Here is a 19,854-nt window from a genome sequence, read left to right on the forward strand (position 1 = left end):
GGAAAGTTTGAAAGTATAATCAGGGGGAAAAATAACAGGGAAATACAAATTAAAGAAAAACAGTTGTATCTATATTAATAGCAGACAAAATAGAGTTTAAGGCATAAAGCATTATTAGAAATAAAAAGGAACTATATTAAAAGGTTTATTTTACTAGGATATAAAATAATTTTTATCCTGTATGCACCTAATAACATAACTTCAAACTGTAAAAAGCAAAAACGGACGAGAAAAAAAGTCAGAATTCCCATCTTAGTAGAAAATATTAACACCATTCTTTCATTTAGAAATAGATAAAATAGACCAAAAATTAGTAGGGCTAAAGAAGATTTTAATCTTATTTATAAACTTGATCTATTAGGCATATTTAGAATTTTCCCAACAAATAGTGAAAATATCCTCTGAAACAAACTTAGAACATGTACAAAAATGAGCATGTACTGAACTACAAAGTAAGTCTCACCCAATATCAAAGAACTGTTATTACACAAACCATTTTCCCTGACCTCAGTATAGTTTTAAGTAACACAGGTAACAAAAAATTCCCATGTTTGAGGACTGATATGCTCACTTCCTAAATAGTTCATGGATCAAAGATGAAATCATAGTTAATTCAGAAGATAGACTGAAAATTAATGAACTAAGCATCTTACTCAAAAAAACTGCCTTTCAGAGGTGGTGGATCCTTAAAAGAAGATGCTTGTTGACCCAAATAAATCTGTAATTTGATGGGGAAAAAGTAGAACAAGGTGAAAAAGGATAAATTTGATGAAAGTAGATGAATGGAAATGATAAAGATGAAAACACAGTAAAGATTTCATTTGAAAATGAAAATACAGTAAAGATTTTTAAAAAGCCTACTCTTTGGAAAACCTAATTGAATATGCAGTTCTCTGATAAGATTCATCAGAAGAAAAAAAGACACAAATTAAGGAATCTTAGCAATTAAAGAGGAGACAATAAAAAACATAGAATAAGATAATAAGATCAGGTTTATGCCACTATATTTGAAAACTGTGATAACATAGACAGTTTACTCAAAAAATAAACCCGGACTTCTGGCCAAGATGGAGGCCTAGATAGACACGCTTCATCTCCCTCCACGACTAAGAAGGAATACAACTACCTCAAAACTAGAGACAACCAGAAGTTCCAGAAAATCGAGCTGCATAGAAGTCCAACAAACAAAGATATAAAGAAGAAATACTCATCCAGACAGGTAGGAGGGGAGGAGCTGGGAGAGGAAGCAGTGTGGAGGTGGCGGTAGCAGTGGCGGCAGCAGCAGCAGGCCAGCAGAAAGCACAGTCACATGTCTTAAAAAGTCAGGAGGGACACCTGGTGAGCACTCCCAGCACCAGATCAGACTGCACAGCTCATGGTTCCAGCGCTGGGAAAAATCAAGCTTCATTGCTTCCAACTGTGAAAACCAGTGGGGATTGGAGCAGAGGAAGAAACTGCCAGTCTCTCAGCAGAGTCTGCCTGTTTAAAGGGCCCTCACGGTCCTAGAATGTCCACAGACCTACCAACTCTGGGAATGATGGCCAGGGCAACAGCTAGAGGGGCACCAGTCCCATACGGGAAGCTGGAGAAGTGCCTGGAAAAGGGGCGAGTGCTGAGTAAGCAGCATTGTTCCATCTCAGACCCCTCCTCACACATACAGCACCACAACGTGGTGAAACAGGTTGCCCTGTACTGACAAATCCCTAAGACTCTGCCCCTTACAACGTAACAAGTGCAACAGCTCTACCTAAGACACAGAGGCAAACAAACAGGAGCCTGTAAAGATGAGGAGACAGAGACGTATGGCCTGAAAGAGGGAACAGATCAAGGTTCCAGTGGGAGAAGTAAGCAACGAGGAGAAAGCAACTTAATAGATGTAGAGTTCAAAACACTGGTAATATAGATGCTCACAGGCTTGACAGATATACTTAAGTATGGCAAACGCAGAAGGGAAGAAGTGAAGGCTATGCTAAATGAAATGAAGGAAAATCCATACAAAACCAATGGTGAAGGGAAGGAAACTGGTTCAAATCAATGATTTGGAACATAAGGAACTAAAAACAGTCAACTGGTACAGAATGAGGAAACAAGAATTGAAAAAAATGAGGAGAGGCTTAGGAACCTCTTGGACAACTTTAAATGTGCCAACATCCGAATCATGGGGGTGCCAGAAGGAGAAGAGGAAGAGCAAGAAATTGAAAGCTTATGTGAAAAAATAATGAAGGAAAACTTCCCAAATTTGGCGAAGGAAATGGACATACAAGTCCAGGAAACACAGAGAGTCCCAAAAAAGGTAGACCCAAAGAGGATCACACTAAGACACATCATAATTGAAATGCCAAAGATGAAAGATAAAGAGAGAATCTTCTTTGTTTTTTCAATTTTATTTTTATTGTTTTTCTATTACAATTGTCCCACTTTTTCCCTCATTGCTGCCACCTCATCCAGCCCACCCCTTCTCCCACAGTCAATCTCCACCCTGTTGTCCGTGTCCATGGGTTATTTATTAAAGAGAGAATCTTAAAAGCAGCAAGAGAAAAGCAAAGAGTTAACTACAAAGGGGTAGCTATAAGACTGTCAGCTGATTTCTCAAAAGAAACTTTGCAGGCAAGAAGGGACTGGCAAGAAGTATTCAATGTGATAAAAAGCAAGGACCTACCACCAAGATTACTCTATCCAGCAAAGCTATCATTTAGAATGGAAGGGCAGGTAAAGTGCTTCCCAGACAAGGTAAAGCTAAAGGAGTTTTTCATTACTGAACCACTATTACATGAAATGTTAAAGGGACTTATTTAAGAAAAAGATGAAAACTATGATTATTAAAAGGACAACAAACTCACAACTATTAACAACTGAATCTAAAAAATATAAACAACCCAACTAAGCAAACCAGAACAGGAACAGAATCATAGGTATGGGGATCATTTGGAGGGTTATCAGCTGGGAGAGGGAAGAGGGAGAAATGGGGAAATGGTGCAGGGATTAAGAAGCATAATTGGTTGGTACAAAATAGACAGGGGGAAGTTAAGAATAATATAGGAAAGGATGAAGCCAAAGAACTTATATGCATGACCCATGGACATGAACTAAGGGAAGTGGGATTGCTGGAGCAAAGGGGGTTACTGGGCAGAGGGGAGCAAAGGGAAAAGAAGTTGGAACAACTATAATAACATAATTAATAAAATATACTTTAAAAATAAGTAATAAATAAATAAATAAACCATGGCAAACTGACCAAGGAGGAAATAGAAAACCTGAACTAGAACTGCTACTAGGACTGATATTTAACCAATGTGCACTAGTTGGACTGAAGTTGTTAAAAATTGAACTTTATAATAATTGATGAATAGCCACTATCCTGAATCACCCTTAGGTGTCATATCTTTGTCAACCCAGGCCCCTCTTCTAGGGATACCTTCCTCACGATCTCCCTACGATCTAGTAGCTAAAGTCTCCCTTAAAGAATAAAGTAAATCCAGGACCCAGTTCCAGCACTGGCAGCAACATCAATTTTGACTGGCTAGTTTTCGTGCAGTGTTGGTTATTTCAATACTCTTAATATCACCTCTGCCTTAGCCATGAAAGAAATGGAAAAAATCAGTTAGAATCTATCTACTAATAAAAAAGCTAGCCTGTCAGCTTTACAGATGACTTCTATGAAATATTATAGAAACACAAAACATTCTAATTTTATTAAACTGTTCCAATTTGAGAAAAGAGGCAGTTCTCCTTACCTCATGTACGGAGCTAGTATGACCTCGATACCTACATTCAACAAATATAATTAGAAGAAAAAATAAAGGTCAGTCTCTAATATGAATGTAGATATAAATATTCTAAGTAAAAGGAAATTGGATTTTGTAAGATATTGATCAAAATATGATGAACAAGTTGCCTTTATTTAAGAATTAAAAAATGATTTATCAATAGAAATTCTATTGATATGATTTATCACATTAACAGATTAAATATATAAATCCATCTGATTATTTCTATCAAGGAATAAAATTCAACAGTCATACTTAAAAACCAAAGAAGGGCCCTGGCCGGTGTGGCTCAGTGGATTGAGCACTGGCCTGCGAACAGGAAGGTTGCCAGTTTGATTTCAGGTCAGGGCACATGCCTGGGTTGTGGGCCAGGTCCCAGTTGGGGGCTTGCAAGAGGCAACCGATCAATGTATCTCTCACACACTGATGTTCCTCTCCCTTTCTCTCTCCCTCCCTCCCCTTCCCTAAAAATAAATAAATAAAATCTTTAAAAAAAAGTAAGAGGGGACTTTATAGAGATTAAAAGTATTATAAAGGAATATAATGAACAACTTTATCGTAACAAATTAGACAACTTAGATGAACAAATACCTAGAGAATTACGAATTATTTAAACTAACCCAAGAATAAATAGAAAATCTATAGACCTACAGACCTATAGTAAGTAAAGAAATGGAATTGGTAATATTAAAATCTTCCCACAATCTTTCACAAAGTTCAGGAAAATAGAGGAGAGAACACTTCCCAACTCATTGTATGGGCTAGTATAACTCTTGATACCAAACCAGACAAACATAAGAATAAAAAACTACTGACCAGTATACTTCCAAAGAAAAGATTCAAAAATCTTCAACAACAATACACACACATGTACATACATGTTTACATGTACAAAACATAATATGTCATGAACAATTAGAATTTATCCCAGGAATATAAGGTTGGTTTAGCATTCAAAAATTAATTAATGTATCATATTACTAAAGGTCAAAACCCATATATATGATTATCTCAATAAAGACAGGAAAACACTTGACAAAATCTAACACCCATTTTTGTAATAAAACTAGAAATAACAGGGAACTATATTAACCTGATAAAAGACAGCTGGGAAAAACCTATGGCTAATGTCATACTTAATATTGAAAAACCGAATATATTTCTCCTAAGATTGGGAACAAAGCAAGAATGTCTGCTTCCACCACTTTTATTCAACATTGTACTGGAGGTACAGTTGCACTGGAAATGCAATCAGGCAAGAAAAAAAATAATAACTGGCATCCAAAATGGAAAGGAAAAAGTAAAATGGTCTTCATATACAGAAGATATAATGTTGTATATTTAAAAATCTTAAGAAATACACAAAAAACTACTAGAACTAATAAGTTCAGCAAAGCCGAGATTAATATACAAAATCCATTGTATTCCTACTTATAAACAATAAGCAGTCCAAAAATGAATAAAGAAAAAAATTCCATAATAGCATCAAAAAGAGTAAAATGCTTAGGGATGGATTTAACAAAATAAGTACAAAATTTGCACACTGAAAACTAAAACATTGCTGAAAGAAATACAAAGAGATGTAAATGAATAGAGAAGCTTCCCATGTTCATGGTTTGGCAGGCTCAATATCACTAGGATGGCAATTCTCTCCAAATTAATCTATAGACTCAATGCAATTTCTATCAAAATTCTAGCTGCCTTATTTGGGGGGACGGGGTGCAAATTGTCAAGCTGATTATGAAACTTATATGGAAATGGAAATGACCCAGAATAGCCAAAACAGTCTTGAAAAAGAAGAAAAAAATTGTAAGACTCACATCTCCCAATTTCAGAACTTAACTGCAGATCCATAGTGGTTAATCAAAACAGCGTGATACTGGCAAAGGATAGATTGAGAACCAAAAATAAATCCTTGCATTTTTTATTTTTTAACAAAAGTGCCAAGGTAATTCAATGATTTAGAAAGGACAGTCTTTTTAACAAACAATTGAATGACTGAATATCCACATGCAAAAAAATTAACTTAGACCTTTATCTCACACACAAAAATGAACTCAAAATACATTTCAACCCTGGACATAAGAGCTGCAACTCTGTAATTCTCAGGAGAAAACATGGGAGTAAGTATTGGCAAGAATGTGGAGAAACTGGAACCTTACGTTGCTGTAGGAATGTAAAATGAAACAGCCATTTTAGAGAACAGTTTGGCAGTTTCTTAAAATGTCAAACATAGAGTTACCATATGAACCAGCAATCTGAGAGAAATAAACACATGTATCTACACAAAGATTTGTATATGAATGCTGATAGTAGTAAGTAATACTCATAATAGCCAAACAATGGAACCAATCCACGTATCTAGCCCTGGCAAATGGATTAACTAAAATGGTATATCTACATGATAGAATACTATTTGGTAATGCAAAGAAACAAAGTACTAATGTATGTTATTACATGGCTAGGCTTCAAAAAGTTATGCTATGTGAGTAAAGCCGAACAGAAAGACCGCTCATTGTATGGTTTTGTTTGTATGAAATGTCCACAATAGGCTGATCTACAGAGACAGGAAGTAAATTAGCAGTTGCCTGTGGCTGGGAGTAGTGGGGACAGGGAGTGACTGCTAATTGAGGGAGGGATTTTTTATGGTGATGAAAGTGTTCTAACATTGGATTGTGTTGATGATGGCATAACTCTTACTAAATATCACTTAATTGTACAGTTTATGGTATGTAAATTATACCTCAATGAAGTTAACAACTAAACTGTTAATTAACTAGAAATAAAAAGGAAACTCATCAAAAGTATGCACTAAAACCTACAGCACATTTAAAAATGGTGAAACTTTAGAATTTTTCTCTTTAAAATCAGGAAGGAGAAACACGCTTGCTGTTACTACTGTTGTTCATTGTTTCGGGGCAGGGAGTGGCAGGGTCCTAGTCGGTGCAGTAAAGGAAATAAATATATAAGGATTGATAAGAAAAAAAATGAAATAATAGCGTTCACAGATAATGTCATTGTTGATATCAGGGGTTGGCAAAAAGTTTCTATAGAAGACCATGTAATGAATATTTAAGGCTTTGTGTGCTATGTGGTCTCTGAGCAGCCATAGACGGTACGTGAGTGGGTGTGGCTGTGTCCCAAAAACTTTATGAAAATTGGCAGTGGTCCAGAGTGGGCCCATAGACCAGTTTTCTGACTCCTGGACTATATAGAAAACCCTAGAAATTCTCCTGACAGATTATCACAATTAATAAGAGTTAACCAAGATCGCAAGACAGAGATAAGATCAAAATGTAAAAATCAGTAGTGAATCAGTAGTGTTCCTAATCACAACAAAAGATTTAAATTTTTTAGCCCTGGCTGGTGTGGCTCAGTGGATTGAGCTCCAGCCTGTGAACCAAAGGGTTGCTGGTTCAGTTCTTGGTTGGGGCACATGCCTGGATTGCAGGGCGGGTCCCCAGTTGGGGGCGCAGGAGGGGTAACCACACATCGATGTTTCTCTCTCTTCCTCCCTTCCCCTCTCTCTAAAAATAAATCTTTTTAAAATTTTTAAAAAGATTTAAAATTTTTTAATTATATAGTTTTTAGTAATTAAAATTTTAATTGATACAAAGGAATAAGTTACAACAGAAGATTTGTATAACTTTTATGGAGAAAATTGTAAAATTTCATTTAAGTCATTGTGAGACCTAAAGAAAGTCTATGGACTAGAAGACATCTGTGAAACTACAATAAGCGAATTTAAAAATACAGGGTGTAAACTCAAAAAGGAGGGGAAATGGGAAAGGAAGGAATGACAATAAAATTTTTAAATCTGGAAAGTAGGGCCCTGGTTGCATGGCTCAGTTGGTTGGAGCATTGTCCCATGGACCGAAAGTTTGCTGATTCAATTCCTGGTCAGGGCGTTTGCTTAAGTTGCAGGTTCGATCCCAGTTGGGGCGTGTATGGGAGGCAACCAACCACTGTTTCTATCTCACATCAATGTTTCTCTCTCCCTTCCTCTCCCTCTCCCTCTCCGTCTCTCTCTCTCTCTCTGTCTCAAATCAGTGGAAACATGTCCTTGGGTGAGGATTAAAAAAGAGAAATCTATAAAGTAGGTGGATGAGTGGCAAATGACTTAGCAACTTACTTGACTTAGTGCAAGAAAGCTGAGTTCTAAGCTGGCAATGGGGAAAAGTTAAGAACTTAAAACTTATCCTAAATCCTCAAAAATCAGAAGAACTGGCAACTCTGGGTACTCTAATAGAAAGGGTAGCTTAAGTAATATTCAAGTGAAAGATATTTAAGAACTTATATTTCTTTTCTTAATCCATACCACTGGGTGATTGATTGACCTCCCAATTCAGAAGAAGTTTCAAATTTTATCTTCTAAAGAGGGTAAAATAAAATAGAGTGTCTCTGCAGTGAAAGATTGAGTACTTTACCAAATCAGGGAGATTGACCTACCCATATGCATACTGAATAATGAATGCAGAGACCCTTACCTTCTTCCAGTGAAGGAACTGAAGATACTCACAATAGGAGGTCCTGAAAAAATGGCTTCACCTTACATAGTGAAGCCCAAGCCTATCCCAGCATTCAGAGCTCCCAGTCACCTTTTTAGTTCCCGCTCTTATTATGAGCAGACAGTTACAGATAATCAGATATTGGAGAAAAACTCTTCTAATATAAAGACCTACACAAATGGGGGAATATTTTGGAGGAAATAGAAACTACATAGGAAGAAGAAAACTTAAAAAAATTTAAACCTATTAATATCCTCAAAGAGATAAGAAAAGACATTTTATGCTTGAAGCATTGAGTGTTGACAGTAGGATGCAACAGAGTAGAGAAATAGAGGGGACTTGAATGAACTGGTATTGTTCTACTTACCCTGGGCGATGAGTCACATTTTGTTTATGTACTTTTCTGTGTGTATGATACAATTCACAATTTAAAAAATAATTAACAAAAGGAAAATAAAAGGAATAAAAATATAGGCAAGGAATAAAAATCTATCCAGAAAAACAAGCAGATTTGAAAAAGAGCCAAATAGAATTTAAGTAAAAAAATAAAAAATAGAACTATGGAAACTTAAAAACACATAGGATAGGTCAAGTAGCAGATTAGACACAGCTTTAAAGAAATAGGTTGGCCTGGCTGCTGTGGCTCAGTGGATTGAGCATCAGCCTGCGAGCCAAGTGTTGCTGGTTCGATTCCCAGTCAGGGCACATGACTAGGTTGCACGTCAGGTCCCCAGTTGGGGGCGCAAGTGAGAGGCAACCACACAGTGATGTTTCTCTCCCTCTCTCCTTTCCCCTCTCTAAAAATAAATAAATAAACAAATAAATAAATTATTTTTAAAAAATAGGTTGGAATATAGATACTGAAAAATTACCCAAAATACAATGTATGGAAATGAGGAGGTAGAAAACATGAAAGAGCAATTAAGAGATTAAGAGAGTCAAATGTGAATGTTTCATACAACTATTTGGAGCTTAAAAGAATAGAGGAAAAATCCCTTGCTGGTGTGGCTCATTGGATTGAGCACCAGCCTGTGAACCAAAAGATCACTAGTTCGATTCCCAGTCAGGGCACATGCCTGGGTTGCGGGCCAGGTCCCCAGTTGGGGGCGTGCAAGAGGCATCCGATCCATGTATCTCACACATCGATGTTTTCTTCCTCCCTTCCCTTCTCATTCTATAAATAAATAAATCTTTAAAAAAAAGAATAGAGAAAATAGATGAGAGGCAATATTGGAATAATGACAGAGAATTTTCCAGACTATATGAGTAACATGAATCTTAAGATTTAGAAAGTCAAATGGATCCCAGTAAATAGAAAGAAATCCAGATTTATACATACTGGAGTGAAACTGCAGTACTCCAAAGACCAAGAGAAGATCAGCCAGAAGGGAAAAAAGAGAGATTATCCCAAGTAACAGTGAGACTGACAGCCGACTTAAAAATAGCAACACTGGAAAGCGGGACTCAGTGTAATATCCTCAATATTCAGAAAGAAATAACTCAGCCTAAAGTTATATGTTCAGCTAAACCTTTAATCAAAAGGAAGAGTGAAATAAAAAATTTCCAAACAATATAAAGTGAGTTTACCTTAACAAAGTCTTACTTTAAAAAATATACTTCAGCCCTGACCAGTGTGGCCCAGTTGGTTGGGCATCCTACCTCAAAGTGAAAGGGTCACCAGCTTGATTCCCAGTTAGGGCACATGCCTGGGTTACAGATTCAGTCCTGGTCGGGGTGCCTGTGAGAGGCAGCCCATCGTGTCTCATGCATCAGTGTTTCTCTCCCTCTCTTCTTCTCCCTCTAAAAATAAATAATAAAATAAAATCTTTTTCAAAATATTCTTCAGAAAAAAGAATAATTTAAAAAGGAAAGTTGGAGATGAAAGAGTGAATGATGAGCAAAATTAATCTCATGTAATTTTAAGCATACATTGTAAATTTTTTAAAAGATTTTATTTATTTTTATAGAAAGGGAAAGGGAGGGAGAGGGGGAGAGAAACATCAGTGTGAGAGAGATACATCAATCAGTTGCCTCTTGTGCACGCCTAACCAAGGACCAGCCTGCAACCCAGGTTTGTGCCCTGACTGGGAATTGAACTGATGACCTTTCAGTTTGTGGGATGATGCTCAACTGAGCCATGTCAGTTAGGACTTGATTGTAAATTCTAGTTTTAAAGACAAAAATATGACTATCAGTGAATCCTTATATTTATGATAACTCTAGGTTTTGTTGGTTTGATTTCTTCTGTAGGTGTACAGAAGATGGGTGTCCGCATAAGAAATTTTTTCATACACGTTTTCTCATGCGAATGAGATTAACACCAGATTGTTCCAAAATGTTGATCTCAACGTCCTCTGGATATCTCTTGATTTTGCATGATCTTGACTTAACCAAGTCTTTAGAAGTAGGCAGCTATCCCATTTTGAGAGCAAGAAGAACTACTTCAAGTTCAGGTAAGCGTTTCCTTTTTAAGAATTTTCCGAAGAATCTCAGACATAGGGATAGTATATGTTTCCATTCTGAGAATGATAACAGGAGGAAGGGAAGAAAATTAAAAGACACTCTTTGGGAAGATCAGCAAGGGCTTTTTTCTTAAGGAAATATCATGATCTATATGTATCTCTGATGGAACATTAATTTGTGCCTCAGATCACAAATGATATAGGAAGAATAACTGCTAAGTCTAAATGTATTTTCTTTTAGCTCTCTGCTAGACAGAAAATCTTTCATCAGTATTTCTACATGATCCACTATCTCAAAAATTAGTGATGGCCTGAGGAACCCAGCAGAGCTTCTATAGTTCATATAGAGTTTTAGTTTTAAGTCTATTGTATCCTAGACTTCCAAAAGCCCAGACACTGGTAGCTGGTGCCGTCTTATCTCATGGCTTCTAAACATCCTCTTGCTGAAGTCCTGTCTCTACTCCTTTTGCTGACTCCATTAGACTGAGAAATTGGGGCTCAGAAAAACTTATGCACTATAATTTACATTATGTGACAGAAACTGTATTTTATCTACTTTTGGGGAAAAGAGGGCTGATCTGGGAACATGCTCAAAAAAAAAAAAAAAAAAAAGACTTAAACATTTGGAACACAAAATGTTCATAAACAGCTATTAAAAATTAACTTCATGCCCTGGCTTGTGTGGATCAATGGACTGAGCGCCGGCCTGCGAACCAAAAGGTCGCCAGTTTGATTCCCAGTCAGGGCACATGCCTGGGTTGCAGGCCAGGTCCCCAGCTGGGGTGTATGAGAGGCAACTTGATGTTTCTTTTCCTCTCTCCCTCTCTTCCCCTCTCTCTAAAAGTAACTAAATAAAATCTTAAAAAATAAAAAGAAAAATTAGCTTCAGATGGTTAGAATCTTTCTTCTGTGTGCACAGGGCCTTTTCTGAGTACCCCTTTGGGAATGTGCAGGCCCCACTGAACTGCACAGTTGCCCAATTTCACTGTTATAAGTAGAAATTGAAGTTTTATTAACTTATTTGCAAGCAAGGGATATAACCTTTTGGATTTAGATTATTTTTTTTCCAGTTAAACATTAATAATCTAGATTTCTGAGAAGGCCTAGTTGGCATTTTTTGATTCAAAAACCGGGAAAGTTTTTTGAACTTCTAAGGGTAATTCTGATACTTAATAACATCAAAGGGAACTAAATTAATAAAAAGTCCCCACAGAAGAGGGGGGCCACGAGAAAAGTGTGATGAAATAGAGATCGCTATTTGGAGTATTATACCAGACTCAGCTATCTGACAGTCGTTTTATTTTTACACAGATTTCAGTGTGTAGTTTGTATTGCATTTCAAAGATAGTAGTCATATATTTTCAAGAATGATAATAGAAAGTTTTGGTATGCTCTAAGAAGCATCTGTTCATATTCTCAGTAGCAAGCCTATTTTTTGAACCCTATTCTAACATTTAACAGTGGACTGAACAGCTCAGTTTTTATTCTTAATTGAATTTTCTTGTTCCATTTCATTACAAAAATGATGTGAAATCGAAGATGCTCCTATGCTTATTTGGTTTTTCCTTTTTATTTTCACTTAAGCTAGTCAGTGATATACAAGGTTGTAGAAAGGGGATAGACCTTTGAACACTTAAGGCAGTTTTAAGTGGACATGAACTTGCCTTGTTTCAGATGGATTTTAACAATATGGTTCAAGTAGATGATTAAATAGACATTACCAGAGTTTTGCTGTTGTACTGTCAAAATTTTTTGTATTTTTTAAGATCTGACCACTTCATCGAGTTCACCTGGTCTTAGAGTTTCTGGTTCACCTTGTCATCATAGTGATTCTAATTCATCTTCTGAGAAACACGCGTCACGAGCCTCGCAAAGAGAAGGTAGGTTAAAAGTTGGACTTTAGCCCTGGCTGGTGTGGCTCAGTGGATTGAGCGCTGGCCTGTGAACCGATGGTCACCAGTTCAATTCCTGGTCAGGGCACATGCCTGGGTTGCGGGCCAGGTCCCCAATTAAGGGCATGGAAGAGGTAACCTTCGCTTCCCATCTCTCTAAAGTAAATTCGTTTTAAAAAAGTTAAGTTTTATAACCCTGCAATAATAGATTCTACCAAATAGCTTTCTTTGGCCCGGGCTGAGTGGTTCAGTTGGTACTACAAAGGGTCGCAGTTCAGTCCCTCGTTGGGGCCACTATGGGAGGCAACCCATTGATGTCTCTCTCTCACATCAATGTTTCTTTCTCTCCCTCTCTCCCTTCCTCTCTCTCTAAAGTCAATAAACATATCCTCGGGTGAGGATTTAAAGAAGTAGCTTTCTTTGGTTTGGCTGTAATCCATAAAATTAGCCAATAGAGATGAGGCTGTTCCTTGCCCCTCAGTTATCATTTTCAAAAAGCTAGAACAGAGTCTCTAGAGTTGAGTATCTTGGGCTAAACTCTTTGTTGGAATGTATGCTTTAGTTTTATTTCCTGGTGGTTTTGTTTGGAGAGGAAGTAGTTGGGAAATGTAGATTCCAATCAAGGCTATTATGGAAATTAAGTGAGATGATGCATATGATAGTGCTGTATGAATATAAGGGGATGAGTTTTATCAGGTGCTTGTGAAAGTCACCTGGCTCCAGCCCAGGAGCTTTTTACAATGCCATTTCCTTATCTGAGCAATGCCTGATAGACTCCGAGGGCTTGTGGGGTAAAGTGGGCTACAGCCTGGCCCCACTCTGCTTTTGCTGCTTTTCCCCATCCACTCTGGCAGAGATGGCTGCTTAGCCTATTCCTCCCTCCTTCTAAGTGAAATACATTCCCCCTGTGCGAATTTCACTTACTGTCCCTCTCCTAATCCATCCACATCTAAGCTCTTAGAGCACTTTTGTTTGTCCTCTTTGTACACTGATAGCCAGATATGATTTTTTGTAATTCGGGGTCACCTTTTGCTGGTAAGCATGTGTTTCCTACATAGATGTATATATGGAAAGGATTAGACATTAGGCTTGTAATTTGTGTTTTCCCTGGGTGGCCTCACCTTTTAAGTGCTTGATAAATGCATACTTGATTATTTTGCATGACTACTTAGGTGAGTAGAATGGTTTGAGAGCCCTTCCTAACCTAACCTATAGCTTATCCACTTCCTTCTGGATGTTTTAAGGTTAAAATTTCCTCCTCTTCAATTTAGAGATTTATACCCCGATGTATATAATTTCTCCTTTGATCTGAAGGAGAAACTTCTTTTGCAGATTCTACCTGTTCTCCTTTGGCTATGGGAAACAAACCAAAGCTCTTAATAATCATTGAGAAAAATCTTTATCGATCTAAACCATCCGTGAGAAAAAAGAAATTTAATTTAAAGAGGAATAGTTCACATGCTTGTTACATTAGTAAACCCTGAAACAAAATTTTATAGTAGTTTTATGCTAATGAGAGTTCTGTCTGGGAGAAGAGATGATGTATTGGGACCCTGGGCAGAGAGAACAAGACAATTAGGGGGTGGAAAGAGAGAAGAAGGTGGGGCTTAGAGGTAAGGTTGCTCTTAGTGTTAGAAATCCTGGGTCTTCAGGTGTCAGAATATGTTAGCACCATACTTTGGCAGATACAATAGCTGTGAAGAGCAGAGGCTTTCAAACTTATTTCAGAATTAAAACTTTTTGATAGGAAATTTGCTGTGAATTTTTAGCAATGTAGAACAAATACAAGTGGAGCGACTCTGGTTCACATGAAATTAGGGAAGCCCTTGACCCCTGGTCTTCCTGACCCCATCACTACCATGGTCTCCAGGTGGCTCCCCGCTTTTGCCAGCTCTTGAGGAAACTCCAAGGAGCACAGCTTGAAAACCACTGCTTAACTATTCAGAATGGGTTTCTTTTCTGCTTTTGTTATAGATTTTTAAAATTAATTCTTGAAATAGGGATTTGTTTTTTTCAAAAATTATTAAAGTTTAATCACATGTGAAATCATTATTTAGGTATAGTTTGGATGTACCAGTGTAATTTAGAGCTTTACAGGTCTCAATCAATGCTATAGTCATCTAAAGGATATCTTTTAAAAGAAGATACATATTTTTTGAGAAACAATTCACAAAGGGTCTGAAGAGGGAGCTCATTATCTTCAAAGGAATGCCTTCCATAGGAAGAGAAGGGTTAAAATACTCTCTTGATAATAAATTTTTAAGCCACTTTCTTACAGTGTCTGCCAAAGTGGTACTCCACATACCTGAAGGCTAGGACAGACTTCCAGGGGTAGCTGGGCCTCACTGCACAGTCCCTCTCCGTGGGGCCACACCGGAGCACCAGGAATATGTGCGATTGGCAGTGTCTCCCACCCCTCGTTTTGACATGTGAAGTGTCCTCCCTCACCTCCGAAATTACATCTGTTTGTTGTATATAGTACTGTCCTTGGCGGTCATAAGCCCCAATCCTTGTATACATAATAGGCTTTTATTTACATAACAGCAGTCTTCATGACTTCCAGGGGTTTCCTTCTCTGCCCTAGAGGGCACCAGGTCCTCTGAGATGAGAATTGTTATCTTTTACTTTTCCACATTCCTTTCATGTCATATAACTGTGGTTTTACTGAAATGAAGAGATTTCTGAGATATAATCCAAATCAAAAGGACCCCAAGCTCGTTTTAATGCCTTAGCCTTAGGTCTTTGGTGATTCCTGCTATATGAACTTGGGTTCTTTAGTTCTAGCCATACCATTTCCCCATAACCTTACCCCAAAGACACACTCCACATACTGGGGGCACCCTGGTTTTTCGTTTTTTTTTTTTTTTTTTTTACATCTGGTAGCACAAGGCAGACAAAGGAAGGAATGAAGGCGTGGGGGCTGGCTGACAGAAACCAATCTTTTTAAATTTATTTTTTATTTAAAACTTTTTAAAAACATTTATTGAATTTATTGGGGTGACATTGATTAATAAAATTATACAGGTTTCAAGTATACAACTCTATAATACATGATCTGCATACATCTGCATATCGTATTGTGTCCACCACCCCAAGAAATCAAAGCTTTGATAAGCTGCCTTAATCCTTTTGTTAATGGCAGAAACCTGGTTCTTCTTGCTGATGTCGTAAGGAATTACAGATCAGCAAGTCTGCTAGCATGTAGGCAGGGTTTATTAGTGCTATGTCCTTGTGGAAGAGAGCGGGCCTTGCCGAGGTGGGGGTGAAATGCTAGGTTCAGGGCATGGTAAGGGTGGCAAGATCAGGGATGGCAAGTGGCAAGAGCATCAGGTCCTTTGTTTTGAGGACTTATATAGTTGGTGGGATGGGGGTGAATAGGTTACACATTGATTGACAGGTAAAGGTGGTGCCAGCTTTCCTGGGGGTGGGGACATGACTCACAAACATAGGTATGTGTGGGGGTCTGTTAGCCTGAACCCTTATCTTGCTTCAGAACACATTTGTTCATCTTGTTGTAAAACGGATACGTGATAGAAGGCAGTTAATTAAAGTTGGGGCAGTTACCCAAAGTTATTTATGGGCTCTTTTTGTGAGCATTAGGGACACCCTTATAAAACAGGTAGTGACCATAGGTAGGCAATTAACCAAAATTGTTTTATGGGCTTCTTTGGGCTCTGTGGACCCCCTCCCATACAGTTTCAAAGGCTCTCTTTCCCGGATAGTGGAAACAATACATAGAATTTCAAGGACTGCCCTCCTCCGTGTTAGCATGGGGTTTCTCGTGATGCTGGAGCACCTGGCAGTATTATCTGACCAGGCTAGGGACTGCTGAGTTAGTGGGTGAGCATGTCTCCCCCTCCTCCCTGCCTTGTTTTCTGTCCATCCTACCTAAGTGCTAAAAGGCGTTTCCTGGCAACGAGGACGCTGGACACTGGCCAGCAACAGCAGCGCAGTCTCAGAGTCCTTCCTGTGCTGTCTCATGCCTTCACCTTCATAATACAAATCCCACATTCTAATTTTCTTGTATCTCAGGAGTTTTACCACGAAATAGCCTTGAAGTCTTAACCCCTGAAGTTCCTGGTGAGAGAGACCGTGGAAACTGCATCACATCCTTACAGCTGCACCCGAAAGGCTGGGCCACTCTTCTTCGGTGCTCGAGCAACACCGATGACCAGGAGGTACAGGCAGCAGCGCTCCACCTTCAACAGGGCTGATGGAACAAATCGTCATGTGTGCTTGAAACCCCTTCTTCCTCCTCTCTGGCCTGGGTGTGGCAAGCTGGGAAGTATTTTAAAGCAGTGATCAGTTCCGCTTGTGCCCAGCTTTTTAATTCTTTTCCCGTTCATCTCACTGTAAGAAAACCTTTATTCAGTAAACACAGGACTGAGATGTTTCAGTTAGGCTGGCTAAATGTGAGGTTTTGCTAAGCCAGTTGAGTAAAATGTTCTCTTTTTAAAAACTGAGGGAGACTTTGGGAAAGGAAGGAACTAAACCGAGACTAGGGAAAAAGGTCTTCTATGACCTTAGGATGTTCACCACTCTGAAAAGCAGGAGTCCTCCAAGAAGCTCACTAGCTTCTGAAAAAAGAAGAGCCCTTGAAGTGTGTAGGAGAGGTATTCTAGGGCTTGAATGTCTTAACCCTAGAATTTTTTAAATATCAAGATTGTTGTTACTCTCAGAAAAAGGAGTCATTATTACAGAAGTCACAGTGACCTCTGTGAATAAAAGGCTTTAAAGCATCATAGTACAGAATAATCCTAGCTTAGGAAGATGAGAAGATATGAGGGCTACAAGTCGATTGGAAGATGGGTAGTGTTCATCTAAATGATTTCTTGAAACAATTCTGTGCCTTTGGCATTCTGTTGAGGTTTTTTAAGACAGAAATATCTGTAGCGCTGTTTGGGGCTCTGTAACTCTGGTTTGTCTTTCTTCTCTCTCCTAGTGGACTTGTGTGTATGAATTCCAAGAAGGAGCTCCCGTGCGACCTGTCTCACCTCGCTGCTCTCTACGACTGACTCATTACATTGAAGAAGCCAATGTAGGCAGGGGTTACATCAAAGAGCTTTGCTTCAGCCCCGATGGGCGAATGGTTTCTTCCCCACATGGCTATGGGATTCGCTTGTTGGGATTTGACAAACAGTGCAGTGAACTTATTGACTGTTTGCCCAAAGAAGCCAGTCCCCTGCGGGTGATCCGTTCTCTGTACTCTCACAACGATGTGGTACTGACAACGAAGTTCTCTCCAACACATTGTCAGATTGCCTCAGGGTGCCTTAGTGGCCGGGTTTCTTTGTATCAGCCAAAGTTTTAGGCACAAATTACATCAAATAAGCAACTCTTCTGGTGTTTGACATATAAATTACTTCAATTTAGGTGAAGTATATTCTTTTTAGATGATCTTAAAAATTTGGGTCAAGATCCTGATTCTTCTGGGTCCATGAACACACCTGTGACCTGAGCGCTTGGCCATCCAGCAGATTAGGGGCCTCGCCAAGTTCGACTCCGTGCGGCACCACCCTCTGCAGCATTCCTCAGCTCCTGCTGACCTGTGCCACTGAGCTCCAGGTCTCCTGGCTCTTTTGCATGGTAGCTCTTGTCAAGTTTCTTTCTTTTTCCTTTTTTGTTTTTTGATTTTGGTGTGAATTTTGTGAACATTTGACAGGAGTTCTGGTTGTGTTAGGAGAAACCTGTGACACTAGAAGAAAACCCCAAAGTTCGACGTTGGCGTACTGGCTGTTGAAAAAGAAATTTCATCTTCATTTATCAGTATCCTTGGCCTTTTAAAGTTGCTGGTATGTTTCTCTAGGATGAGCAGAGATAATGGCATTATTCTCATAACTGTTAGTCTTGCAACAAAATGTCTTTTAAGCTTCCTGTTAAAATTATACATATTTTTTCACCTTGTGAGGTTCTTGTGAAATTCTAGAAGAAACATTACCACCTCTCTTTGTAATTTACTTGTATGAATTTTAAAATCTCTAGCATGTGTCCTTACTTGGTATTTTGTTCCTGTCAACAGCATTAGGGAGGAGAGGAGCAAAGGAATGAGCTTTGGTTATTTCCTTTGCATAGCAGAGAATATATTTATTGGATTAGTACACCATCTGACCAGAGTGATGAGAACAGTGTGGCTCAGATTTTGTTTTCCCTGTCAGATTATTTGAATCACACAGGATGACATGGTATAGGATTGGGGCGGAGGGGGCGTTGAGAGGAAGGAGTGTGTTTTCCACATCTTTCTTCCACGAGCATCAGTGAGAGGAGAACTGCAGTCCCCTCCAAGCTGTTGGCATAACTGTGTAAAAAGCGTCAACGCCGACTGCTCTGCTGAAGTGAGCAGCTTCCCTCCAGGCGCCTCCACGTGGAGCGCTAAGGTGTTGAGAGGGAGTTTGCCAGAGGCTGGAGTAATTTAAGTCACATGCTGGCTTTTTCCCTCTTAGTTCACATTTTCTTAGGCCAGTGATTCTCAGACAACAAGGTACACTATAATCATTGAGGAGCCTGTGAAAATACGGAAAACACCCTCACCTTCGGAGATTTTGATTCTGCCAAGGAGAGGACAGGAATGTATTTTTAACAGGAACACCAAGTAATCTTTATTGAGATGGCCCCTGGATCGGTTTGTAAAACACTACCTTAAACATCAGTTAATACTTTTGTATCCATCAGGTGCTTAACACAACTCCCAGAAGGTGTTTTGATTATTATTATTTTAAATAATAAGTAAATGAAAGCAATTTTAGAGGTGGAAAGTAATATAAAATGGAATCATCTCATTATTTAAGGAATGAGAGAAGTTATGTGACTTGCCTAAGGTCATCCTGAAAAATTAGTGGCAGAGCTAGGACTCGAATTCAAGTCTCCTAATTCCTTGCTCAGGGTAATTTCTACTGTATTATGCTGTCGGTTAAAATAATGACTTATGAACACTTTATTTTGTCTTTAAGTTGTATTATTGTGAATACCCTTTAACTGGTCAATAGATTGAAAAAAGAACACATGGGAGTAGATACTGAGAATTCCAATCGTAAGAAGAAAAGTATTTTAAATCTTATAGAAATGTTTAAGTAACCCAAACACATGAATAAAAACGATATTTTTCTTGTAGGGCCTACCACACAGCCATTCACACACATGGATAGAGGTTACATCTCACTTGGAACAATGTTGGCTCTAGGACAAAATTTTTTAAAGATTTTACTTATTCATTTTTGGAGGGAGAGGA

General features: G+C 38.5%; 1 protein-coding gene across 1 annotated transcript in view; it reads left to right on the forward strand.

The window, feature by feature from the left end:
* DCAF10 (DDB1 and CUL4 associated factor 10) overlaps window positions 1-17,965 on the forward strand; it is a 41,378-nt gene extending 23,413 nt beyond the window's left edge. The window contains exons 4-7 of the mRNA XM_090274442.1: window positions 10,526-10,728; window positions 12,504-12,617; window positions 16,662-16,807; window positions 17,572-17,965. Coding sequence (XP_090130568.1) covers window positions 10,526-10,728; window positions 12,504-12,617; window positions 16,662-16,807; window positions 17,572-17,940 — 832 coding nt within the window. The 3' untranslated portion in view covers window positions 17,941-17,965. The remainder of the gene's footprint in view (window positions 1-10,525; window positions 10,729-12,503; window positions 12,618-16,661; window positions 16,808-17,571) is intronic.
* Window positions 17,966-19,854: the final 1,889 nt, after the last annotated feature.

The sequence above is a fragment of the Furipterus horrens genome, unplaced genomic scaffold, assembly GCF_987537825.1.
Source record: "Furipterus horrens unplaced genomic scaffold, mFurHor1.1.pri manual_scaffold_4, whole genome shotgun sequence".
Taxonomy (NCBI): Eukaryota; Metazoa; Chordata; class Mammalia; order Chiroptera; family Furipteridae; genus Furipterus; species Furipterus horrens.